The 25,339-nt window shown below is 35.4% G+C and overlaps 2 protein-coding genes across 2 annotated transcripts; both read right to left on the minus strand.

Moving 5' to 3' along the window:
• Positions 1-16,043: 16,043 nt before the first annotated feature.
• nkx6.1 (NK6 homeobox 1) lies at positions 16,044-19,413 on the minus strand. The gene is made up of 3 exons (XM_084136786.1): positions 18,289-19,413; positions 17,966-18,138; positions 16,044-17,277 (listed from the first exon to the last, which is right to left on the minus strand). The coding sequence occupies exons 1-3, from the start codon at positions 18,827-18,829 to the stop codon at positions 17,032-17,034; spliced, it is 960 nt and encodes a 319-aa protein (XP_083992912.1). The 5' UTR covers positions 18,830-19,413; the 3' UTR covers positions 16,044-17,031.
• Positions 19,414-21,348: 1,935 nt separating this feature from the next.
• Positions 21,349-24,646, minus strand: rpl17 (ribosomal protein L17). The gene is made up of 7 exons (XM_084137576.1): positions 24,608-24,646; positions 24,057-24,106; positions 23,941-23,981; positions 22,644-22,778; positions 21,963-22,061; positions 21,611-21,802; positions 21,349-21,426 (listed from the first exon to the last, which is right to left on the minus strand). The coding sequence occupies exons 2-7, from the start codon at positions 24,094-24,096 to the stop codon at positions 21,379-21,381; spliced, it is 555 nt and encodes a 184-aa protein (XP_083993702.1). The 5' UTR covers positions 24,097-24,106; positions 24,608-24,646; the 3' UTR covers positions 21,349-21,378.
• Between the last annotated feature and the right edge of the window lie 693 nt (positions 24,647-25,339).

Genomic DNA, 25,339 nt, shown 5'->3' on the forward strand with positions numbered 1-25,339 from the left:
ATTGTAACTTGATTGTGTCGAGGCTTCCGGTGACGGTCTGCTTCGGTGCTTATGTCCGTTATGCTTGATAGTGCAAACTGTTATTTGTTATTATCATATTATTTTAACGTATTATCGTAATTATAAACACACTGGAATGGGTTTCCTGTACAACGACATAACTCGTCGCTGCTTAACTACCACAGTACGATGCATCGTAAACTGTATTGTCGCAAATCTTAACCACGTTTGTTAATGACGTCACGCAGGTGGTGGAGTAATAACTTATTTAAACGAATCCGTTTGAGATCGCATTAATGCTAGATTTTTTGCTATATATTATGAACATGTCATCTGAGGACTAATTCTCATTTTTCTCAGTTATTTTACTTTATTTTCAGATTGAATCATATGCTCCCTCTTACGTAGCCTACTAGAGCACGTAAGCACATGCGCACTCCTCAAAAATGACATTTGTTTATAATTCGTAATAAAAGATACAGATTGTACTTAATGTCAGCTTGCTTATTTTACTCAAGATAAGGATTTATTGAGTCCTTACATGCAAACAAGAAACTATGCTTCTACCACAGGTCGAACCACAGAACTTGTTTGCAATTGTTTGTTGGAACAATGGTCTCGGGAAACACTGACTCGTTGAACTATGCTGATAACGACGGAACGTGCGACCATAGTTGGTTAACAACGCTTTCGGAAACGCACCCCTGGTTTGTAGTGTAAATTATTTTACCATTTAGGGGAAGGTGGGGTATGATGAGCCATTTTTTTACTTAGGCTATGTGGTCCTCAAGATAAGAGCAAACTTGGCAGAAGTACAGTAGGCCTATCTAAAGAAATGTCTGGATGTTTCATATAATTTTAAATCAGAATACATCTATGACAAAGGGTTCTAAAAATGTGGCTTCTTATTAAAAAAAGTGTTCCTGTGGCACAATTTACCCCAGGTTAGAGGTAAGTTGATCCGAGTCAGTGGGTAAGTTGCACCACCTGGGTGTAAACTGACTACATAAATGAATCTGGTTCAAACCCATGTGAGATTTTAAAGATAATTTACCTCTTTAAAAAATGTTTTTAATAATCAAATGTCCTTTTACGAATAGTCATATTTCTTTTCTTAAAACTAACTTAAACAACATAAAACCAAATGGCATTGTAATTTCAATATATTTAAATGTTTGCATTTCTGAAATAATATGTTGAACACCAAAGTTGCACCTTCCCAAAAAAACAGACTAAACAAAGAGTTTGTTAAGTAATAAATAAAATTGAATTAGAATGAATGAATAAATGTCACTGAAACTATAAACATTTAGTCAAAATTTTTCTGCAATGCCGAACATATTAGACCATTAGGGAGTACAGGTGGAAAGATATGATTATAATCTGGTGAAAAGCATCTTCTGGTTCTTATCAGAAAAGGATTTTGGTGTAATTGTACATAATAAACTAAACCAGTTGCATACTATTACAAAGAAATTATACCGGTTTATACTTCAGACTCAGAGATTTAACTTAATTGCCTTATGGTCGGGTAAGTTAAAATGCTGGCTCAATTTACCCCACAGCATTTGGCTCACTTTGCCCCATAGCTGCCATTAATATTTAAGCTAAATTATTTGCATGGTTTTATACATTGCTATTAAATCCCCAATATGGATCATAAATATTTTTAGTCCTGGACAAATTTACTTTGACATAACAGCCAATGCATCTGTTATGCTAAAATTTTACTTTTACAAGCCAAAAACAGTTTGTAAAGTAAATGGGTGCCTTCCACTCCTCCCATGTGTTTCTCCTTTTCACAGTCTGGCCGAAATGATGGGTAGTTCCAAAATATATGGTCACATGACAACAAAAGTGTACAGTTGCCAAGATAAAAGGGATGGGTCAACTTACCCACTGGCTCATCTTACCCAACTCTCCCCCTATTTCATTTTTTATTCTTCCCATTATTATTGCGGCAAACAAATCAGAAGACAGAATCACAGAAAATAGCTTACTAATGCGTTGCCTCTAAGGTGAATGCAAGTATCCTGAGATCCTGCATGCATGCATGCTTGGCAAGATTCGAATAATCTGTAAAATCAGGTTTTTAGTGCTGGCTTCATTACTCTTTATAATTTGTTTACATTTGTTTACAATTTAAAATTCTTCACTAGTTTTAGCTAATGGTTACCTCATTATTGATCTTCAATCTTCAAATCTACCCAGTACATCAGCATTGCTCTCCTCACTCTCTACTTATATCAGCCTCTGGAATTAAGTTGAGAGCCATAAACTCGACTGCCATAAAAGAGGTTAAACAAATAAAAGCCGATTTGCCAAGAAAATAAAGTAAATGCACATTCCAGAACATACTTGAGAAGATTGATCTGCTGGCTTGTGAATTCGGTTATGCCTTTTATTTTCATTTTGGGGTGTGCCTATACTGGCCACATGCAAACTTTCAATTTTCATTTTCATTTCAATTTAATGATGATATTTATTTGCAGTGTTTACTGAGAATATTATATTATATTATATTATATTATATTATATTATATTATATTACATTATATTTATTATATTATATTATATTATATTATTTTATATTATATTATATTATATTATATTATATTATATTATATTATATTATATTATATGTTTCCCTATAGGCATACAAGGCCACTTGGGTGGGGAGTGGATCAGGGCTCTTGTAACAGCAGGAGCTGCTGTGAGACAAATTGCTACAAATTGTGAATTTTCCATTTTAGAGGATTACAAAGAGGCCCCATTGAGCTGATCTCCACAGCACACACACAAGAGCAGCAGGAAACCAGAGCAAAGCTTAATGAACAATGAAGCTGAGAGAATTATCTGAGTGACAGCCAGCGTCTTTTCAGCATGAGATCTCAAGAAAACTCTTAAGTTACGGATCCTTCTTTAGGGCAAAAGCGCAGTTTCGGAGAATTTATTTCATCAACTTTTGTTTTTCAAAAAAAATTGCCACTGAGTGAATTTTAAATAATTAAATAAATAAAAATAATATAATTTTTAACTAAAATATAATTAATTTTTTTTTTTTTTTTTTTTTAAAGAGTTTAGAAGTTTTTATACACTTTAAAAAAAAAAAATCTTTCAGTTGCACTTTCATGTGGTTTCACAGCTAAGGTCCAGATCTAAACCTGTAAATAAACTAATGACTTACCAAGCAACTGAAATCCTGATTTATGAACCTGCTCTGATCTGAATTTTTAAAAATGTTTGTGCTTTGGTCCTGAGAAGGTTAATATTTACTCTCACGGTTGTCCCACAGGCCTTCAAAACCTGGCCTTGCCTGAGAACAGACACAACTTGTGTTGTCTACAAGTGAGAGGTGAGAAAGAGACAAGACCCAGAGGAGCTTGATTTATGGTTGTGCCCACCAGAAAACGCTCTTTTATGTACCTAATCCTGCCTGGGAAAGTTGGTATACATGATAGAAAGTTGTCAGTTCCATGCAGATAGAGTGAGCAAAACAAGGCGCAAATTGTTCTTTTTTTCTCCTTGTCAATTTGCTCCCGGGCTATAATGCTATTTTCCCATGCTCGCCAAGGCCCTGTCGTTTGTTTAGCAATGTCGCAATTGGGTGTTAATGCCTCTTTAGTTATGTCACCCCTGTCTGTTGAGGAGCAAGAGAGGCGCCTCTGCTTTTCCTCTCTCAATCCTGGACTGTTTCAGATGGGGGAATTAAGACCTTGTCAATGTGAGGTCAGAAAGTGACAGCGCAGGAATCTAATGCTCTTTACACCATGACTGGGAAGAATCGGAGATATCCCATGTGGCAGCTGCTCTCTTCCGCCATAAAGTGGCAAGCACTTCAGGAGACGTATTATTGCTTTTGTTTTATATTGACTGTATTTATATTGACTGTACATTATCTCTGTAAATATTACTACTCATCAAATAATTAAACACGTGGACATATATTGTTTAATTATTTTATCATAAAGTTAATCCGTTACAATGTGCAAAGAAATCATATCAACAAGTCAAACACTTAAAGACAATTACAGTAATATTAATACTGAAGACCTCTGAGGTCATTTTCACTTCAATTGATAAGTGAGGCGCAAAATGCACCACACTGTAAAAAATTAAATGTTCAATCAAAGTTATGACAACATATGTTTTTGCATTGCTTTAACTCATCAAAATAAGTTAAGCAATTTTCAACTTTTTTATGTTATACAAGATTCAACTTATTTTTTAAGTGTTTAATTAATTTAAGTTGAAATGACTTGATCTAAAAAAAATTAGGTAGCAACTTTTTTTTTTTTTACAGTGCATGTTGTATTTATATGAAATGAGAAAGAGCACGCAAATACACTGAAAATAAATTTGGTGTAAATTTTGCTATTAAATTTCACAATTAATTACAAATAAGCAGCAAGTAACGCATTTAATGAAACTTAAGATTTTGAAATAGAAATAAATAAATAGTATTTTCTTGTAAAATTGTTCCAGTATAATATTTGATCTCATCAACCCAATACCATTAGAAAACGTAATTATTTAATTATTATACGTTTCATATAAACGTTTTATTTATTTTTTTAAATATATGCATGAACCACCCCAAAAACCATCAGTGGGGCGTAAGCAGATCATACACAGATGTATGAATGAGTTTGAACGAATTCATACAAATTAGCCACCAATTTGCCAAAACCCAAAAAATATGTATGTTTACAGTGTTTCCACGGACGACAACGAATATTAAGAATTATACTCATTCCACTACAGATGGCGTGTTTGACCATTCAGAAAAAAAAAAGTATTTCAGAGGCCTGTGTAATAATAAGCCATATTTCAGACCAAGTCCAAAATGAACCACTGAGTTCAGTTAAGTGAATGTCTACTTTTAGCTCTAAATTATGGTGCTACAGGACGAGGAATGTTCATTTATAATCTATGCCTTTTGTTTGCTCAGAAGCTTTGACACAGCCTTTCCAGTCTAAACTTTTGACCCCTGGTCACTGTGGTACAGCTGATGGTGTTTGAGGAGAACGTAATGGGGCTCATTTCAGATGGAATCATTCCCAGTGTAAACAATGGTTCTGATGCCTCATCCAGATTCTCCTCACACACTTCGAGGAAGGAGATGCTGGCCTCATTACTGAAGCCAGTGTGACGATCATGTCCAGAGCCAGGGGGACTTGACATTTTGCCCTCGTCCATGAGGTGAACTTCTTACTATTGTCGTTCAGCCAATATTTCTGGTGCATTAGATGACCGATTTACTTGATGATAGATATCTAAACACGGGATTTGCACGTTCAAAAAGCATATCAAGTAAATAGTTTCTTAGCATGTTTCCCAGAAGGGTGTTTTTGTTGATTTAACTTCAAATCAAAAGACATATAACCAGCTGTGTGTTTATCTATTTTGATTTTATATTCAAAATGTGCATGAACCTCTTTCAATGGTTTTCACCAAAATGTCTTTGTTTTTGCTTTGTTTGAATTGTCTGTTTGACCTTGCAATCTCCATTGCAAACCAGCAATGTCTATTTCAGCAAGAGCCCATGGTTTGTGTTTGTTTTATTGACTGGCCACAGACCAGAGTTGTACCTCCTTAGAGTTAAATGGGTTTTCATTTTTTATTGGCAGGCCACTGACAGAGGTGTTTTATTGAAGCTCTTTAGAGTTTAACAGCTCGGAGCATCAATGTGTGCTAAAGAGATGCCTATAAAATCAAACAAAATGAAGTAAAATAAAAATGAGATGAGAAACACCTCAAACCTAATGGCAAGTAAAAAAATTAGAACCATTAACCTCAGGCGATTAAATGGTAGCAATGGCCTGTTTAGTTTTATCACTTTAACATGCTCAAACATCATTTTGTCATAGATCTCATTGCTGTTTCAAAATGTTCTGCTTCACAGTAGATCAGCAGGTGAACTTGATGTGCACAACACTTTCCTTTCCGATATGGAGCCAGTGGATAAACCTTTCTCTGAAAGGGTTATTTACCACACAAAGCATCTACTCAGAATAGGTTGTAAGATGCCCAAAACATTTTTTTAGCTTCTTATAGTGCTTCCAATATTCAGTGACAGCAATAGTGACAAATATATCCATGAAAAATAAAGAGGTATGAATAGGATCACAGCCTGCTGAACTTGAGGTCTCGTCATTATTGATTATGGAAATATGCCTGACTATGACCTAGGTATTTTATGAGCCTTAAGCATTGATTAAATACACACCAAAACATCTTTGGCAGTAAAATCGGGAGTCCATTCAATTAGTGTCCCTCCTGTCTTAAATTCTTCCTCTTTAAAAGCATTTCATTCTTTTATGTATTTACTCCATTGTCCAAATATTAAATTAAGCTCGGGCCGTACTGATGGCGAATGACCTCTTGTGGAACATTTGACCTCTGACTTTTGACAGAGAGGATCGTCTGGGGCTCTGGTCATGTGGTGAATCAGAGGCAAGAGGTCAGAGCAATGCACTTACGTTTTCGCTGCCCGTCGTCCTCCATGCACTTGCGTGAGGCTACGGCCTCAGATTTGGCATTCAGATCAATAGATTCTCAAAGACTGACTTCATAAGTAGGTCATAAGAAGCATTTTAGATATTAGCGCCGGTCAGCAAGAGGCTGCGTAGAGTTCATGCTCTGGTCTCTCACTTAAGCTCTCGCCCTAACAATAAAACTGAGAATACATGAATCATCTAAATTCAATAGGTAGAAAGAGAAAGAAAAAGGCTGGATAATAGTCTCTTCCAACAGATGATAGACATTTAAACAACTGAGTTTTTGAGTTAAATTATTTTCATTTGTTTGTTTGGGTTTTTGTTTTGTTTATGGCTTTGCTTTTTTCTTTGCTTTGCTGTTGTCTTTTAAACAACTGTGTTTTTGAGTTAAAGTATTTTCATTTGTTTTGTTTTGTTTTTTGGCTTTGCTGTTGTCTTTGAGTTAAACTTTTTGTTTGTTTGTTTGTTTGTTTGTTTGTTTGTTTGTTTGTTTTGCTTTGTTTTGGGGCTTTGCTTTTGTCTTTGCTTTGTTGATATTTTAATTTTATTTTGCTGTGCTTGTTTTTGCTTTTCTTTGACTTGATTTTTTATTGATTTATTTTTGGATTTGCTTTTTTTCTTTGCTTTGCTGTTGTCTTTTTAATTAAACAACAGATTTTTTAAAAATAATATTTGTTTATTGTTATGGTTGTTAATATGATTTGTTGTTATTTTGCCCTAGATTTTCAAATAATTTTAAATTGTGAATAGTTCATTCTTTATCACTGAAATTGTGGCATTGGTCATCATTTAAATTGTGTCTGATGATGTTATTTGGGTTATTAACATTTCATTTTTTTAAATCGCGAGTTATTAATAAAATGATATTAACATTATTTTCTCAGTCAAATATTTAGTGTCGACCACAGTAGGCTATGTTGTAGTGGCCAGGTTTGAGTTTCCCACAGCAATGTTTCTACAACGATAACACATCGCAGTATCATGACCTATAGTATAGCTATATCAGTTTGAACCACTAGCAAAAAAAGAAAAAAAAGAAAGACATCACTTCAGACAAATGACAGAAAGATATGCCCGAGCTCATCAATGAAATTCACGCTGCGAGTTAGTTTAAAATTCCACATTTCAAGAACCGAGCACGCGGGGCAGAATACCACCCGGAGCTGCAAGGTAGCCTAATATCATTTCCATGTTCACTTTTTCATCATTTTTCATCAGACCCAATATTTAATGCTGTTAGCCAGAACGCACCGACGGTCACAATGAAAAGCTTGTCATTGGCCGCATGTGTCAGACACACAGCCGCTATTGAGTGAGCTGTCTCTGTAATGGAGTGACGAGTCTGGGGAGAGACACCCCCTGAAACACATTTGGGTAATATGCCAGGGCAGTTCCTGTTTATCATGTGATTCATTCACGAACGGGCGCGGTACATTATGTACATAATTCACTGCTTACATTTGTCAAAACATGGGTTTGTATGAGAGCTAATGATCCGCATTAAATTAATGACACCATAAAGGAGAAAAATCCACTGTTCACGCAGGCATGACAGGATCCACTGGCCCTGCTAAAGCATTAAACTTATAAGGGGGTAATCAGGCCCTGAAAACACAACATCCAGCCAAACACAACACGGCAAACGGCGCAGGGAATGTACCATTCTCACTATACTATGTGCGGTTCATAAAACATTTTTCTAGCCACTAACCTTCTTGCGTTTTGTACAGGTTTGTACATGCCGCCAAATTATTACCCCCCTAGCATGGTTTCCCCTGAGACGTCCAAAAATGGTCGAAAAAGTACATTTACAAATATGAGTAAAAACATATAAATTTAGAGCTTAACTTGAACTAGGCCATATAGTTTACATATAGCCATATAGTTTACATATATTTGTAAAATATTTTTTGTGAGTGTGAGAAGGCAGAATCGCGACACACCCCTTATTTGAAGATAACATTATAGCCTACAATACGTAGATCTATAAAATAATTTATTAATGCCATATATGGCATTAATAAATTATTAAATTATCATTATAAATCATTATATATATAGCCTATATATATATATATATATATATATGTATAGCCTATATATATATATATATATATATATATATATATATATATATATATATATAGTAAAGGCTATATATTAGCGTATATAAAGGCTATATATATATATAATATATATATTTGTCTAGTTCTGTCATGAAACTATAAATGGCAGACTGGTCCTTAAAGTAAGCTGATGACATTTGCAGCTTTAACAACTTGACACAAGCTGATTGGTCACTTCTGCAGCCAATAAGCTTGCTGCTCAACATTTAAATGGATGTTTAATACCATACTATACCATTCCCTATAGCAGTTTGCAGCGCGCTTTCAGAGTTCGTCTAAAACCCTCCACCTTCCCCAGCTCCACCTGTATAGATCTGTATGTATTGGCAGAAGCAAGTTCCAGTACTTGCTCTGCAGCAGTAGCAATAATCTACAACAGCAATAATCAACAGCAGCAATTCAGCAGCAGCGTAGCAGATATATTCCGCCAATACCAAATACATCAACATTGTCATATCCACCATGCTAAAAACCTTCAGAGAGTTGTCATGATATATATATACATATATATATATATATATATATATATATATATATATATATATACTGTATATATATATATATATATATATATATATATATATATATATATATATACTGTATATATATACATATATATACATATATACATATACATATATATATATAATTGAAAATAATCACCTAAGTATTTTTATTTTTTCCCCCCTCATACTTACTTTTGATCAAACCTTTGGAGCTGGATGACACTTGGCTTCAATTCTGTGTCCTCCAATAGCAGGAAGTACACTATCAGCTGATTCCTGCTCTACCCATAATCTTCCCTCTCTCTCCTGCTCAATGTCACTATAGCTGAAAGATGTGAGACGTGACACAGCTTGTCCACTACTTTCATTTCATTAAAAGATATAATACATTCAGGGTGCACTTTATCACCTTTTTATTGTCTTTTTAATTCATCGCACTGGTCCTCTTTGTGTCGGCCATAACTTTTCTCCCGGAGAGCGAGGGCTACGCATCTTGCCACACAATACAGCCCTAAATGCATGTATAATAAGGCTTTGATTTCAGTGGCATGCTGGGTCTCCTCAGCCAGCCAGGGAGAAATCTATTACTCCGCTGCCATTTTCCTAAGTGTTTGTACCCTACCATGACCCTCTACTTTATCTGTTGGTTTTTATTTTCAGAGTGCATGCTGTCCATATGTTACTCTAATAGTTGCTATAATTCTTGGCCAATAGGGCTCATGTTTTATTGGAGTGAGTAAAAAAAAAAAGACAAAAAAAGGAAAAAGGACAAAGCAAGAATGCATTTTAATATAAAACCTCTTTAGCAATACACTAATGGGCTGACATTGATGTATTTGCATAGAGATGAATTATACAGGCCTGGCTTGACGTGACTTTTAAAATATGATTGAGGAGGTTATTATTGCTGCACTATGCTATGTGTTAGCAGGTTATTTTAGCATGGCTAGTGCTAATAAAATGCAGGACTCAGGACTTGGCCGATGAGGGCAGTTTATTCATGGCCTGAGCCGTCTATTGAAGGTGCTCATTTTGACATTATTCTCCCCTAGACCCCCACCACCATAAGCATTAAACAAAATGTCAACGGCTTGGCTTGCTTTATGGGTTTTGAATGACTCTTCCCACAAAAAAAAAAAAAAAAAAAAAAGAATTAAGCAGCACATCCTTTTTCAACTATGAGAATAATAAAATAAAAAAATCTCAAGCACCAAATCAGCATATTAAAATGATTTCTGAAGGAACATTTGACACTGCTGAAAATGTAGTTTTGCCATCACAAGAATAAATGACATTTAAAATATATTAAAATAGAAAGAAGTTATTTTATATGGTGAGCGTAAGAGACTTCTTTCAGAAACATAAAAAAATCTTACCCCAAAATTGTAATATATACACTCTTGAAAATAAAGGTTATTTATTGGTTTATCTATGGTTCTATGAAGAACCTTTAAATGTGCAGTAAGCATTTTCTGAGAAACGCTGTTGAAAGTGGTTTGGACCAAGCGCCAAAACACACTTATAGCCAATCAGCAGGTTGCATAGCCTGTTCGTGAATTTGGGGGTGGAGCTATCGAGATGGGGTGTGACACTTTAGGCTAGGGGCGTGTTTGTTTTTAGTGATTTCAAATATCAACAGCATTTTTCAGAAATCGCTTACTGCACCTTTAAAGGGGTGGTATAATGCCCTTTTCACAAGATGTAAAATAAGTCTTTGATGTCCCCAGAGTGTGTATTTAAAGTTTTAGCTCAAAATATCCCCACAGATATTTTTATATAGCATGTTAAAGTTGACAATTTTTGAGGGTGAGCAAAAACGCACCGTTTTTGTGTGTGTCCCTTTAAATGCAAATGAGCTGCTGCTCCCGGCACAGAGGGCAGAGCTTCAACAGCTTGAACTCACACAGACATGCACTGAAAATTTCAAAAACTTTTAGCCTTTTATGTTCAAACCGGATTCAGACAGTGATGGAGAGACTCAAGAAGACGTGACAACATGAAGAATGCAACAGGACGTTTCTGAATGGTTAGTTGGTGAATTTATGTAGCTTATGTGTAGTTATCTTCTAGTCATTGATTAGTATTTTCTGTCTTGATAATATATAAATCTTGTTCCGGGGGCGGGGTTTATGTAAATTTTAGGGTTGGTGATGTCACTAACCCAGGAGGAATGTCATGTAGTCCCTACCAGCCGTTTGTTGTAGTCCTTAAAAAGCGATTTCTTTAAAAACAAATATCTTCGTTTGCTTTGAACTTTGAGCATTGTAACTTTGCAGATGTTTTTTATGCTCAAACAGCAACATTACACACTAATTAAAGTTAAAAAAGTTAAATCATAATCAACCACCCCTTTAACATCCATGGAATATTTCCATTGCACAAAAGGTTCTAGATTTTTAAAATGTTCTTCACACTAAGACAAAAATGGTTCTTTATGAACTGATCACTGAAAGGTTCTTTGGGGAACCATAAATGTCTATGTCGTCACTGCAAAAACCTCCTCTTGTAACATTTGTGAGAAAAATAATAATATATAGAAATTAAGTTTCACTAACTGCGTTCAATAAACCCATCCCCTTTTCCACAGTGTACGAGTCCTTCCGTCAGATTAGTTTAAATGTGCTTATCTTTGGTTGTTTACCACCATCTGATTGTGAATCAGGATTTGTTTGTAAGCCACTGCAACTAAAGGCTTTGACAGATTATGAGAACATCATTAGACAAGATTACAGAAGATTATAAACACTAGAGTGTGTTCATACCACCCAGGATGCCCCCCGAAACTTCAGCTCCTGGAGAACAATACAAATATACTCAAGAGACCACACATCAACCTCAAACCCAAAACTCCACATTCACCTGCACATACATACTTAATAACAGCAATAATTAACCAAGCAGATGCCCAGCTAACAAACACATGTTCTAAGAACATGTTCTCTGAATGTTTTTTAAACGTTCTAAAAACGTTTTTCTTGGTAATGCCAACGTTCCATTTTATAATTTTGGAAACATAATGGGAACGTTACTTCTGAGTTATCTCTGAACATTACATTTAAAAACTGTTTGGTGAAAATCCAACTTAACGGTAAAAACATTCCATGAATGATATTTAAATAACATATATGTTATATATAACATGTTTTTGTGCTAACTGATTAAGAACATTAGATAATATTTTATTAACATTATTGGAAGAGCATTTGTAACTTTGAGAGAACCTTGCCACAACATTAGCTAACGTTCTGAGAACATTCCCTGTTTAATAGAAATGTGTGGTAAATAGCTTTAATATTACATGAGAGAAGAATAGAGTGTATTATAATAAACACTATGTAATCATTAAGGGAAGAGTTAAAAGGTATAATAAGAGCAAAATCCTTCATGCAAGAAAACCTCCCATGAAGCTCATTGCACTGTGACAAGCAACCGGGGTTTTCATAATAGGGGATCCCAAGGTGCTCTTTATCAGGACTCTCCAAATGGTTGAGAAATAGATAAGGCCTCAGGCGCATGTAAGCCAGCATTCATTCTCTACGGCTGCAGCCTCTTGTGACACAGTCTTGTATGTAATCTCTTGTAGTACATGTTCAACTGAGAGCACATCAATGGGCTTCTTTATCCAAAACACACAGTTATCAGCAAATTAGTCACATCACTAAATGTCAAAAGACATTTAAGTGCCATGGATGAAGATATGTGTGGAGTAAAACACTGAGAATGGGAACTGCGGTACAGATGAGATCCAATGGTGGATTATTTTGTTAATCTTTTTATTTACCCTTTATATATATATATATATATAGAAACTGAAACCAGAATTGAAAAATAAGAATGGCTCCCTTCCGATTAATGAGCCAGAATTTTAAATTTGACAAGAACAGGAATTTTCCCATAATCCTCTCTCTCTCTCTCCTGTTCAATGTCACAAGATATGAAAGAGATACTTACATTTAATTAAAATATAAAACACATTAATGCATTAAAATAATAAACAGGAAGTTGAACTGGAATGACAGGAACAGGAAGTACTGCATTGTAATTTAGAGAAATTAAGCACAGGTAACGCATTCTGCGAAATGAAGTGTTCTTGTCTACAAACATTAATTCATTAAACATTACACTGTAAACTGTGAACAGTTGACTTAACTTTAAAAAAAAATGAAGAAACCTGTTACCTTAAAATTATTAGGTAAATAAACTTAATGCGTAATTGAAAAAATTAAGTTATGTGAACTTGACAATTCCATATTATATATTTTTTTTCAATCACGCATACATTTTATTTACTTAATAATCTATCTATCTATCTATCTATCTATCTATCTATCTATCTATCTATCTATCTATCTATCTATATCCAAAAAGTTTTTTTTTTCACTTTTTTTTTTCAAAACTTTCAAACAAGTTAAAATGTCTGCATGGTTATATGAATTTCTTTGAATTTCAATTCATTTTAATGCATCCTGTTTGCAGCCCAGTTTAAATTTTGAAATTAATTTCTGAATCTGGTGATAAACTGTACATTTCCAATATGCATGTCATCTTAGGGCTGTGAGAGGCAACTGCTATTTCTCAACTAATTAACCTCGCTTACAACAAGTGTCTGATGAGAGAGCAGCACTGACCCAGGATCATGTGGCCAGCTGCAGCCCCAGCACTGTTCCTGGAGCAGTACATCAGCAGGCACTCAGCAGATGCTAAGATATCTCCCCTGAGGAGCAGACGCCATGTTCACCACACCTGGACCTTGGTGATGGATCATAATTCTACTCAGATCAGGGGAACGAGCAAGCCTGCAGAACCGGGTCTTTCCTGCCTATATGCCTGGTCCACCTGCTCTGCCTCTTTCATTGCACTTTACAAATGTAGGGACATTATATGCATTTGAGTTGAAAATAATATAGAAATTTGTCTATAACATCTACAATGAAGTATTGTTCACTTGCTTCAATAAATGAAGAGGATTTGGTAAAGAATGTGTCAGTTTAACCCCACTACATCATTCATACATAATCATAAACAAAATAACTAGAAAAATTAAAATAAATCAACTTCTTTATTATTGTTCATTTACTAAATAATGGTGTTTTCAAAATCATCTAATTTTCAGTCGCCATTCAGCATTGTTTGTTCTTTTGCATTAGCTCATTTCGTGATGTGCTCATTTGAAATGGCTTTGTACAGTATAGTGTTAATGAGCATATTCATGAATGTATTTTAATGTGAAGCAATCAGAGATTAATTGTTGTAGATGAGAGTTCATTAAGCTCTCGCTCAACAGTAATTTGATACCTTATTGACATCAGGTCATTGGCCTACACATGTAGCAAAATAAGGATAGATTCATTAGAGTTTGACATGCTGAAATCTCGAGCCTATAAGAAATAACATGGATGTTTTTGTAAAACAAGACGAACCGTTACACGGATATAGAAAATAAGAAAAAAAAATATAGAGATTATAGTATTGTTTATAGTATGAGTTTTCGTATTGAAAAAGTTCTCTAATTTCTGTTTTCTTTTTTTCTTTCTTTTTTTCTTTTTTTATTGGAAAGTCAAATGCCTATTGGGTGAAGGCCATTTGATTGACGCGACCACCGAATAAAAGAGAATATGTTGTAAAAGTTGAAAAATGGTTAATTGCAGAAAAAATACTAAAATGGAAAAAGCCCAGTATTGGAATGCTGGGGGAAAAAACAAGGCAAAATTCAACATGTGTCAGAAAGAATGTTCAATTTTATTTTATTGTATTAATGAAAACTTTCTACATTTGCAAATTGGTCAGATTCTGGAACGCTCTCGATTAGACACAGATTTCCAACTTTACGTGTCACGCGTGTAAATTACAAAATTATTGTATGTTTAGGGAATGATTTTTTTTTTTAACCGTTTGATTTGCTCAAAGAAATCAAAGAAAAGTTGTTAAAATGCAATTTCATCACAGAACCATGACAGTTTCCATTCTGTGATGCATCAAATCATCAGGCATTCTGCTTCTTTATATGATGACACATATCTTTAAAATAGGCTAAATGTTGTTTTTTGGTTTTTTTTGTCGTAGAATTAACTTTTTCAGTTATAAATTCAGCCTAAATTGTTTTATTTCAAACACGATTTTATTTGTATGCACTGAGACACACATCCTTGCCAAGTGCATGAGATTAAGTTAGTCGCCTTTGTCAATTCGATAACGTGCAAAATGCTGAACATCTAAAAGCTGTCATGTGGCTAAATTCCCCCCCCCCCAGATTAATAAGTTTTAAACCATTTCGTTCTTTTGGCAACCCTTTATGGACCGTTAATGTTATTCGCATTAAAATAATTAAATGAGTAAAATGAATAGCCTAAATGTGTAGAAATAAAAAATTTGAGTGTCTTTTTAATTCTTTTTTTTTCGTATAACTGTAGGTCTGCCTACAATGATAAATGTAACATAATAGAAAATGCTACATAAAAAAAAAAAAAAAAAAATTCATATTGGTTGATAACCTGGAGAAGTATTGGACCTGCTGTCCTTCAAAAATACCAGCTCAAAATATTTTCTGATAGTACAACGGTGCACGGTGCATCATCTCACCTTATAAATTAAAAATTTCTGTTGGTTTGTTGAGAACAAATCGGTTGAGTGGTTTTCAATTTCCAAAGAACATGGTGATCTAATCGCGCGAATCAGCTGACATATTGAAGCTGTGACGCGATCAGCTGAAGACCAAACGCTTTATTACTTTCATTTTCCCTCCAGTTATGTCCTTTTTTTCAAAGACATTTCTCAATCAACGAAAATACATCGAAAATCTAGTAAATAAGAGCTAGGAGTAATTGTCTTTAAAACAATTAAATGTGTTCACACAGAGCAATAACAGAACATGTTTATTCAATTACTGAAATGAAACAGATCACCGTGTTGATATTGTGTCGAATAACGAATAATAATACAAAATATTTATAGGACTATATATAAAATACATTTTAATAAGAGTTGCCACGTCAATAACTCACTAAAAGTGAGACAACTTCTTGCAGAAGCGAAGATTCAATAATTAATCAAGAATCGGCCAGCATATTTATTAATGCTTGAAAACTTCGTTGTAGTTTATTCACAAAATATTTATATTCGATTTGATAATAACAGAAAGAAAAAATATCCCATATGTTTAACATTTTATTAAATAAAAGTGCAATACACAACCTGCAAGGCGCATTTTGCAGGATTCAAACACTGTTACAAACTTAAAATATCATAAATTAATCATGAAAAAAATTAAAGAAACATTCTAACATTGGGAGACGAACACTAGCATTATATTACAAATATATGGTTAGGTGTTTGTTTATATTTACACTTGTTATGGCCTTTTTTGGCTGAGCCTCATTTCAGTCTGTCGCTTATGTCTTTAACCATCAGTGGTCAACTCTGAAAATTATTCTATATTTCCATGGTTGATTATTTTTTAAGGAACAAAAGGGCTGAGGCAACTTATACCCATAGACCAAAAAAAAATAAAAATAAAAATAACTCAGGGTGATAAGCACCTATACAAATTAATGATATGAAAATGCAAATCACAAAGCCTAAACCAAAAATTAAACTGAGGCGAAGTGAACGAATTCTGCCATGTTTACTATTCAAAATATTTTACACATAAATATTCACAGTAATATAATTCCTATGCGATACAACTCACGCTGTTAATTTACAAAAAATGTACCGTTGTCTTTACGTTGAAACGTGTCTATTGCAGACACTGATGCACGTTCAGCTCCACCAATAGTGCATATTCCTCTGATTTGCATCCTTCCTCTCAAACCAGAGCTCAAACTTGGTGAAAAACAGTAGCCTACAGTATTATTTTTGACACTTCTTGATGAATTTGACAACCCATCTCCCGCTTCCGCTTTACGAGCTCTCGTTTTCCGATGTGTGAATAATAAGAGCTGAGTTTGGTTTGTGTTTTTTCAGTAACTGCGTTATTTTTTCATCGTCCGAGTTTGGGTCTAAAGGTTTGTTGTAGTCGTCGTCGTCGTCTTCATTTTCCGAGGCCCCTTTCAGCCTTTCGGTCTCTGAATCTTGTTTTTTCTTCGCCGTGGCCATTTCAGCCGCGTGCCGTTTTCTCCATTTTGTTCTTCGGTTTTGAAACCACACCTTTACAATTAAAAAAAGAGATACAAACGCATTTTAATCCACACAGAAATTATGATTTATCTTCAGCAAAAAAATCAGCATACCAAGTGGAAATTATATAGCCTAGCATGTCGTCCAAAAACATTTTTCAGTGTCAAACAAATTAAACAGATATTTCCTGCATGAAAATGCTGATTTATCTATTTAACTTGAACAGAGCTCTTTAAATAGCCTATCTGTATCCTAACCTCCTAATTTCACTTCAAGTGAATATTCCAATCGGAAAATAAATAGGCTAAGATATTCAATCAAATAGCCTATCAACGGGTATAAAATTCGACCAGTTTTCTGAGGTATTAAATTGAATTGTATTAAAGCAATGATTGCAACAACAAAAAATTGCAGTGGTGCACATTGCAATCTTATACAAAATTATTTGTTTTACGATAACTCCATGACTGAATAACTTTAATATAGCCTATATAAAAATATTTTTTCATTTTTGAGGCCTACATTAGAGAAATAAATTGATGTAGACCTATGCATAAAAGTTATAAATTAACAGATGTAGGAAGGTATGAATAAACACATTTATTAGGCCGATCCCACATTGAATTCTCTTTTTTAATAGCTATTGAATTAATGAATAATCAAGCCAGTCAAGGTGTTCCCCTCTCATACATAAACTAAACTATTAGGACTGTCTTACCTTGACTTGGCTCTCTGTCATTCCTAAAGAGTAGGCCAACCGCGCTCTCTCGGGTCCTGCTAAATATTTCGTTTGCTCGAATGTTTTTTCCAGAGCAAAAATTTGCTGCCCGGAAAACGTCGGTCGAGTGTGTTTCCTTTTTCCATCTTTGTCCAGCAGCACTGAGTTTTGATCTGTAGGAGGGCAAAATAAAAAATCAGCTATTGTTATTATTACACCCTATGTTTGTGCTTATTGTTATCAAGTAATATTTTGGATGAGTAGCCAAATCAACCGCTAACAGCTTTTCAAGAAAGTTAATCGCGAATGAATCGCGCACTTACGTGGTGAACATGCAAATCTGGCGTCTCTCCAGTGCGGGCTCTGCATGACTCCAGGCCAGAATATCGGGGTTCTGCCTGGCAGGTCTGTCAGTGGTTTCGGATAGCGAGCCACCGCCACGGCGCTGGGGCTGAAATACAGCCCTGGAGGCGGCGGGGGACTCAGGCTGCTGAAACGGGGCAGTCCGGACAAGATCCCAGCGGGAGAAGATGCCGCCGCTGCCGCTGCCATTCCGGTGACCATCGACGGGCGACTGAGGATGTCGTTTATTCCGTGAGGGGTGGCGACCGCGGACTGATGGTGTGATCCGAGGGCTGAAAGTCCACTGGATGTTTTGATCCCCGGGGACGACACGGGGATACCACCTGGATTCGGAGAGGTAGCTGTCGGTGAAGTGGAGGATGCTGGTCCAGTGGAAGATAACGGGTAGGCTGGGTAAAGGGGTGTCTTCATTTCGGTCATACTGTGTAAAGCAGCCAAAGGTGGGGTATTGAGTAGGAAAGCGCTCTGGCGAGACCCGTCCATTTGCCCCACCGCTAACATAACCAAGAAACTACAACTTTAACTAAATATTGCGCAAGAAGCAAGACGGTGGAGACCGGAGAAAAACGTGAACACAAACGTAGAATAGCCTACCGAAAAGAAAAACAAAACCCGGCTAGGCTACCTCACAATCTCAAGCCTTCAGACAAAAAGTAATTTCTCTAAAAAAATCCCAATCAGATGTACTGAAGCTTCAAACCCATCTCCTCTGGTGGCAAAATCCATTCCCTTCTTTCAGAGCTTGCAAATATGGCATGATAGCCTACAACAGAGAGCCGTCCTTTAAAAGATAGAGTGTTTTGAAATCTATAAATAAAAAGAGAGTCTTTCTGGGTAGTTCACATGAAGATCTGGAAGATAATAAAACATTTTCATCAACCTGCTGTCTTTTGCTGCAAAAAGTCAAAACTTTGAGAGCGTGCCTGGGAAAGTAGAGGGGCTCGGTGGGACGTGATTGGCTGAGCCCGGCGGTGACGCGCTCCGTGTCAGCTGAGTTCCTCTGTCTGAACTGAATTTAGGAGTATGTCCTCATTGGTTCTCATTTGCACATTAAAAGAGCTGCCATCCGACCCACTATTAAATACAAAAAGGGGACAAAATCAATGTAGTCAATTTGAGATCTATTTCTTAAATAAAGGGACATCTGCATGCGTGCCGGTCATGTGAGGCGGTGGGATATCTTATGAGCTTAAAAGTCTCTGTGGACATGCAGCGCTTAAACACTCCGATAAATCACAACACAATCACAGAAGGATGAAGCTTGAATAAACACTATCATTTTACTAAGATACACCGGTGTTTTGCCAGATGAGAAGTTTATATATGGATCATATTTTTACTCCTTACGCCTAATTCATTTTATAACTGTATCATTTATCTCTTTTAATTCCTTTTATAACTGTTTTCATTTTCCTTGCATTTATTTTGTGATGATTTTAATTCCTTTCTGTGTAAAGCACTTTGAATTGCCATAGCCTAGTGTATGAAATGTGCTATATAAATAAACTTGCCTACTACAACTTTGAGCTCCACCCGGTAGGCTTACATGTATTTCCCACCTTCTCATCAAAACCTTCCGCCACTTTTTTTCTTCAAATTGATATTGGAGTTGTTATTATTAGCAAATATTATTGTATTATTTGTTTTCTTCTGAATTAACTAAGCGCCAACTGAATATAAGTGAAATATTAGAAACTCACAGCTGCAGTCTTAAAGGTTCTGTAGATCTCTGTGCATATAAGCCACATGCTGTATTAATCTAGTTAACAAAATATCAGTAGTCCATTAAAGATACAGAGGCTGACTTGTTACAGAATATTATTTAAATAGCCTAAGTTAAGCAAAACAACCAAAGGGAAACATTTTTTTGTGTGTCATGATGTATCCTTTTCTCTATCTCACTCCATCTAAGGTTTATAACCTAATGTAAACTGCAGTGTTGCAGCATCTAGTGGTCAAAGAGTGGAATAGCATACTGGGATGTGGCGACTAATGCAACCCTCCTGTTGCATTAAAAATTACCTGATTTGCATGTTGCATAAAATCTACACAAATGAGATTCATAGATTTACTGTTACAAATAAAACTGAGTTACAAATATTTATATACTAACGCGTATTAGTACTATATAATTCTATTAAATTGTGCTTTTTGAGGAATAATAAACTCAGAAATAGCAAATATCCCAAGATGAGGAATTCACACGTTTTAAAATTAAATCCAGAATTTTTTTTTTTAATTCCTCTGTATTACCTCCATATACAGCCTACATGACCTAAACTGAGTCCCTCCTCAAGAGAAAGCTCTTACCACCTTTATTTTGTTCACACGGACAGATTTGCGATGCTACAGCGCCCTCTAATGTTGAACCTAGCGTTATGTCCTCTGGTATTACAGCGCACGGAGGTCGTGCCAATAACACAAAACGGTTTATAAATGAGGCAAGACTCATTTTAATTAACTATAAATACTTAGTCAATATGTTTTGTTATATAAAATATATCTATGCATATTCTGGTTGTATATTTCGCTGACTGCATAATGTGTCAACATCTGATTAGACAAGTATTTAAAAATGACTGACAACCAAACAAATATTAAATTGAACTATTTAAGGATGTTAACTATCTAGTTAAACCATCAAGGTTCATATCAAACACTGGTTCTTAACCAACAACCAAGCCAATCACTAAAATACATCTTTTTGGCAAAGGACACTCAAAGATCTTGATTCACAAGATAAAAGTACACACATCAATACACATTGAAGAATGATTTAAATTGAATGAAGTCTGTTTAATGCACTGTTTATTACACAATATTTGACTAAATTCTAGTGTTCTGCCTGTCAAATAACCCAAGTTTTGCTTAGTACTGACATATTTCTGTTTGGCACTAGTGGACCATTTGAACAGTTTGACACTGCTTAGACAATTGTTTCCCCTTTTAAAATGACATTAGCATCATGCCTTAAAGTAAAATAAAAAACTGAATATACAAGAAAAGGAGCAGAGTCAATGTGTAGTACGAACGTTGGACTTTATTTACATTTACTCCCGAGCCATAAGCTTCTGCTTCTTCAGTTTCTTCTGAGAAATCTGCAATGAGAAAACAAATATTAGTTAATGTGCATTCAACAAGAAACTCCACACAACTCCATTTAATGCACGATGGCTGCTCAGAAAAGTACATTCTTTTCATCATTAATCCAAAGGTGTCCTAAGTGGTCATCATTACAGCCAAGTGAACTACTTTACGTCAGAAGAACATTAACAATCATACCTTTTTCTTCTGAGACACCTCCTCCTCTGGTTTGGGAACGATCTGCTCCTTCTCAGTGAGGATCATTTCGATGTGGCACGGGGAGCTCATGTAGGGGTTGATGCGTCCATGGGCACGGTAAGTACGCCTACGCATCTTTGGGGCCTTGTTCACCTGGATGTGCTCAATCACCAGAGAATCCACATCCAAACCCTACAAGAATCACAATGTGGGATGAAATAAAGCCAACACCCTAATAGCGGTAAAGCTGCATTCATACAAGCCAAATTACAGTCACAAACTGAAGCCAAAATGCTGCCCAATTCTAAGTTGAATTGAAAATGTATTAGTGTAATTGTACATAAGGTCCTACCTTGAGTTCAGCGTTGCTTTCTGCATTCTTCAGCATGTGGAGCAGGAACTCTGCGCTTTTCTTGGGCCAACGTCCCTGAGTCCAGTTATGCTGCTTGGCCTAAAAAACAGAAAATAACGACAACACCTGTAAGCTTAAACGTTATCTTAAACTGAAACGCACTGAGCTACAATACTGTTCTAAAGTTTGGGGTCAGTAAGATTTTCAAAGAAATTAATACTTATTCAGTAAGGATGTATTCAATTTGTGAAAGTGAACAGTGACCATACCAAAAGTGACAGTAAAGGTTTTATAATAAAAAAAAAGATTAATATTTCTGAAAAGCATTTTTTTTTTTACTTTCTATTTAAAGAAAAAAATATCGTTTCCACAAATTTAGCGTCACATCCATTTTTAACATTAAATGTATGAGCATCAACATCAAAATATATATATAGAAATAATTATTTTTAAGTTGTAATATTTCACAATATTACCAATTTGACTAAAATGCAACCTGAAGCATAAGACACTTTTGTAACACTTTCACAGAACCCAAACTTTTGAACGTTATTGTACATGTTGCTCAGAATAAGTTGAATTTTCATAGTGAACTCCAAAGGTGTCCTAAGATGGTCATCATTGCAACATGGATGGAATAGTTTTGAATGGCAGCTTTAAATGAATGGGACAAAACCTCACCTGAGCACAACGGCCAACACCGCCATTGTAACGCCGGAAAGGAACGCACTGGTGCTTCACCATCACATCCTTCAGGTACTTGTTAGCCTTGCGTATGTGCATGCCTTTGATGGCCTGGGCGGTCTCACGGGTGTTCTGAGGGGGGAACAGCAAGACATCGATTAATAAAAGTCCACTTCAAGTAAATCAGCCCATCAGCACTTTAACAAACTACAAATGTGGCTACTCAGAATATACTTGATTCTTTTCATGATTAATAAAAAGGTGTCCTAAGTAGTCATCATCGCAGCCACAGTGCATTTGCTATTCTATTCAGGCATGGAGTGCAATTGATAAGTACTGACAGGTAAGAATCCCATTCATTTTTGTGTGCGAGTGCCAAGATTTAATGATAGGTCATTCTAACCTTGCGTTTAAATTAAGAAACACCATTAATGATCATGAAGTAGCTATTTGCATTAATAGAATGCACCGATATCACAAAGGAAACTTAAGTCACAGCAAAAGAAATAAAGCACTGGCTGCATCTGAAATCACTTATTTCACACCTAAATATGGTAGGCGAAAAAACAGCATGTGACAATAGTACATCCAAATTCACAGTACTCAAAGAGTAAGGCTGTGTCCGAAACCACACTCTTGAGTAGGTATTATTTTGAATAAGTAATTACTTCACCACTAAAAAAGTATGTTCTATATAGTATGAATGTAATCCAGACATACTGCATTCGCCATGCTGTCATTATAATGCAAGCTACCAGCGTCAGTTGTCACTTCACTGCCATTCATAAATCCTCTCCTGTGGCCTCATGGGATATAGTAAACTGTCCATCATATGCACACTTCAGGATCTTGGCAAAAGTAGGACATCCGGGTACTTTCTACCTACTTTTTTAGAAGTACTATGAATTTGGACATACTTTTTTCACCTAATATATAGTAGGGAAGTATGCGATTTCAGATGCAGCCTACAAGTATGCCAAAATAACCCAGATGCGATTTCAGATGCAGCCATTGCCTCAATTAAACATTTTTGATTTTGCAATTAGCTTAAAATATTAATTTTTATAAATGCCAATTAACCAACATTTGTACCCACATAGTTATTTGAACTCAAAGCAATAAAAAAAGTTATTAATGCAAAAAATTTGGGATGGGGAAAATGCTCCTATTAAGGTTGCTAAAAATATAACCTGTGAGCAGTACTTTAAGTGTGTCCACACAGACATTATCAGCTCCAGAAGCATCAATGAATGACAGTGTCTTGAATCACTCATATTGTGGCATGAAGTCTTACCTTGAAGTGAACACGAAGGTTTGAGCCCCTCGACTTGCATGCTGGAAAATACAAAAGCAATTACTCCATGTTCAATATTGCACAGCCATTAGACTACAAAGTAGCTACCAACTCACATTTAGTCGGGTTCTCTGGGTCGAGAGAGTAGCGGACCATTTTCAGAGATCTACGGAGAGAACGAATCACACCAGACGGTTAGAAGAACAGGCGAAAACCAGATACCAAACTCGACAAACAAACAAAACAACTGTTAATGACAGGCCACAAAAATAAAACACACGGATACTAGCACTAATAGTGTGGCCACCGCATGATATATACATCGATTCATATACAGAAATTGCTATGTCTGGCTACAATTAATATGTAATGAGTTTACAATCCAATCATATTTTCCATTCGTAAGCTCTAAAGCACATGCGGCTACATTCATATAAAGACAAGAGTCCCTGTCCGAGACTAGAAAATGGCAGAACACGGGCGATCATCTTTCACATAACAAAACATTATGATTTTATCTTCGGCGACAAGTCATATTCTCTGAGAATGCTAATTACAACATAAGTAAAAACGTCGATGTGATATTTGAACGCAAAAGTCTTTGATGGTGTTGATATAAAGGGATTATTTTGAACATCGCTGCAGTGGGATTCGTATGGGCACTTACGTTCTCAGGCCGCAGAAGGGAAGAGGAAGTGAAAGGCATTCTGGGAGAACAAATCCGTTTTTGCTTCTTCGTGGAACGTCATCTGTAGCAACGAGCGCTTTGATAAAGCGGTAGCGCCGCCCAGTGGCTCACATTAAAAAACAATAATAAATAATACCGTACTATTTTCAACAACAAAAAAATGTATACAAAAATAATGATAACATAAAAAAAATAAAAAAAATTAATAAAAAATATTACCAATTTATAAATATTTTTTATTGATCAGAAATCAAAACAAACAATACAATTAGGCTACAATACAAAATTCCAACTGCTAGGGGGAGGTATGAGCAATATTCGGCCTATAAGAGTGCACATGTTTTTTGAGGGCAATATTGACTCAGTATAATGCTTCACTTCACTTTTAAATACTATGAAACATACCCTTCTGCTACACTGAGAAAAACAATAAGTAGAATTTACTCAATTTTTATAAGGCAAGTTTTTGCACAAATTTTTTTCAAGTAAATTTCACAATGATGGAAATTAAGTAAATCTACTTAACTAAGCCGAGTAAAATTCACAAAGTGAATAAGTACATATAACTTGGCCTGTTAAATTATATTGAGTAATTTTTACTTACAAATCTGATATAATTAATATAATTAAGTAAAACCACTTGATATTTTAAATACATTTTACTTGTTTTATGCAGTGCTGGTAATTATTTTAAATTCAATTAAATGTTAC

This window comes from Abramis brama (genome assembly GCF_963993115.1).
Source record: "Abramis brama genome assembly, chromosome: 15".
NCBI classification, from domain to species: domain Eukaryota; kingdom Metazoa; phylum Chordata; class Actinopteri; order Cypriniformes; family Leuciscidae; genus Abramis; species Abramis brama.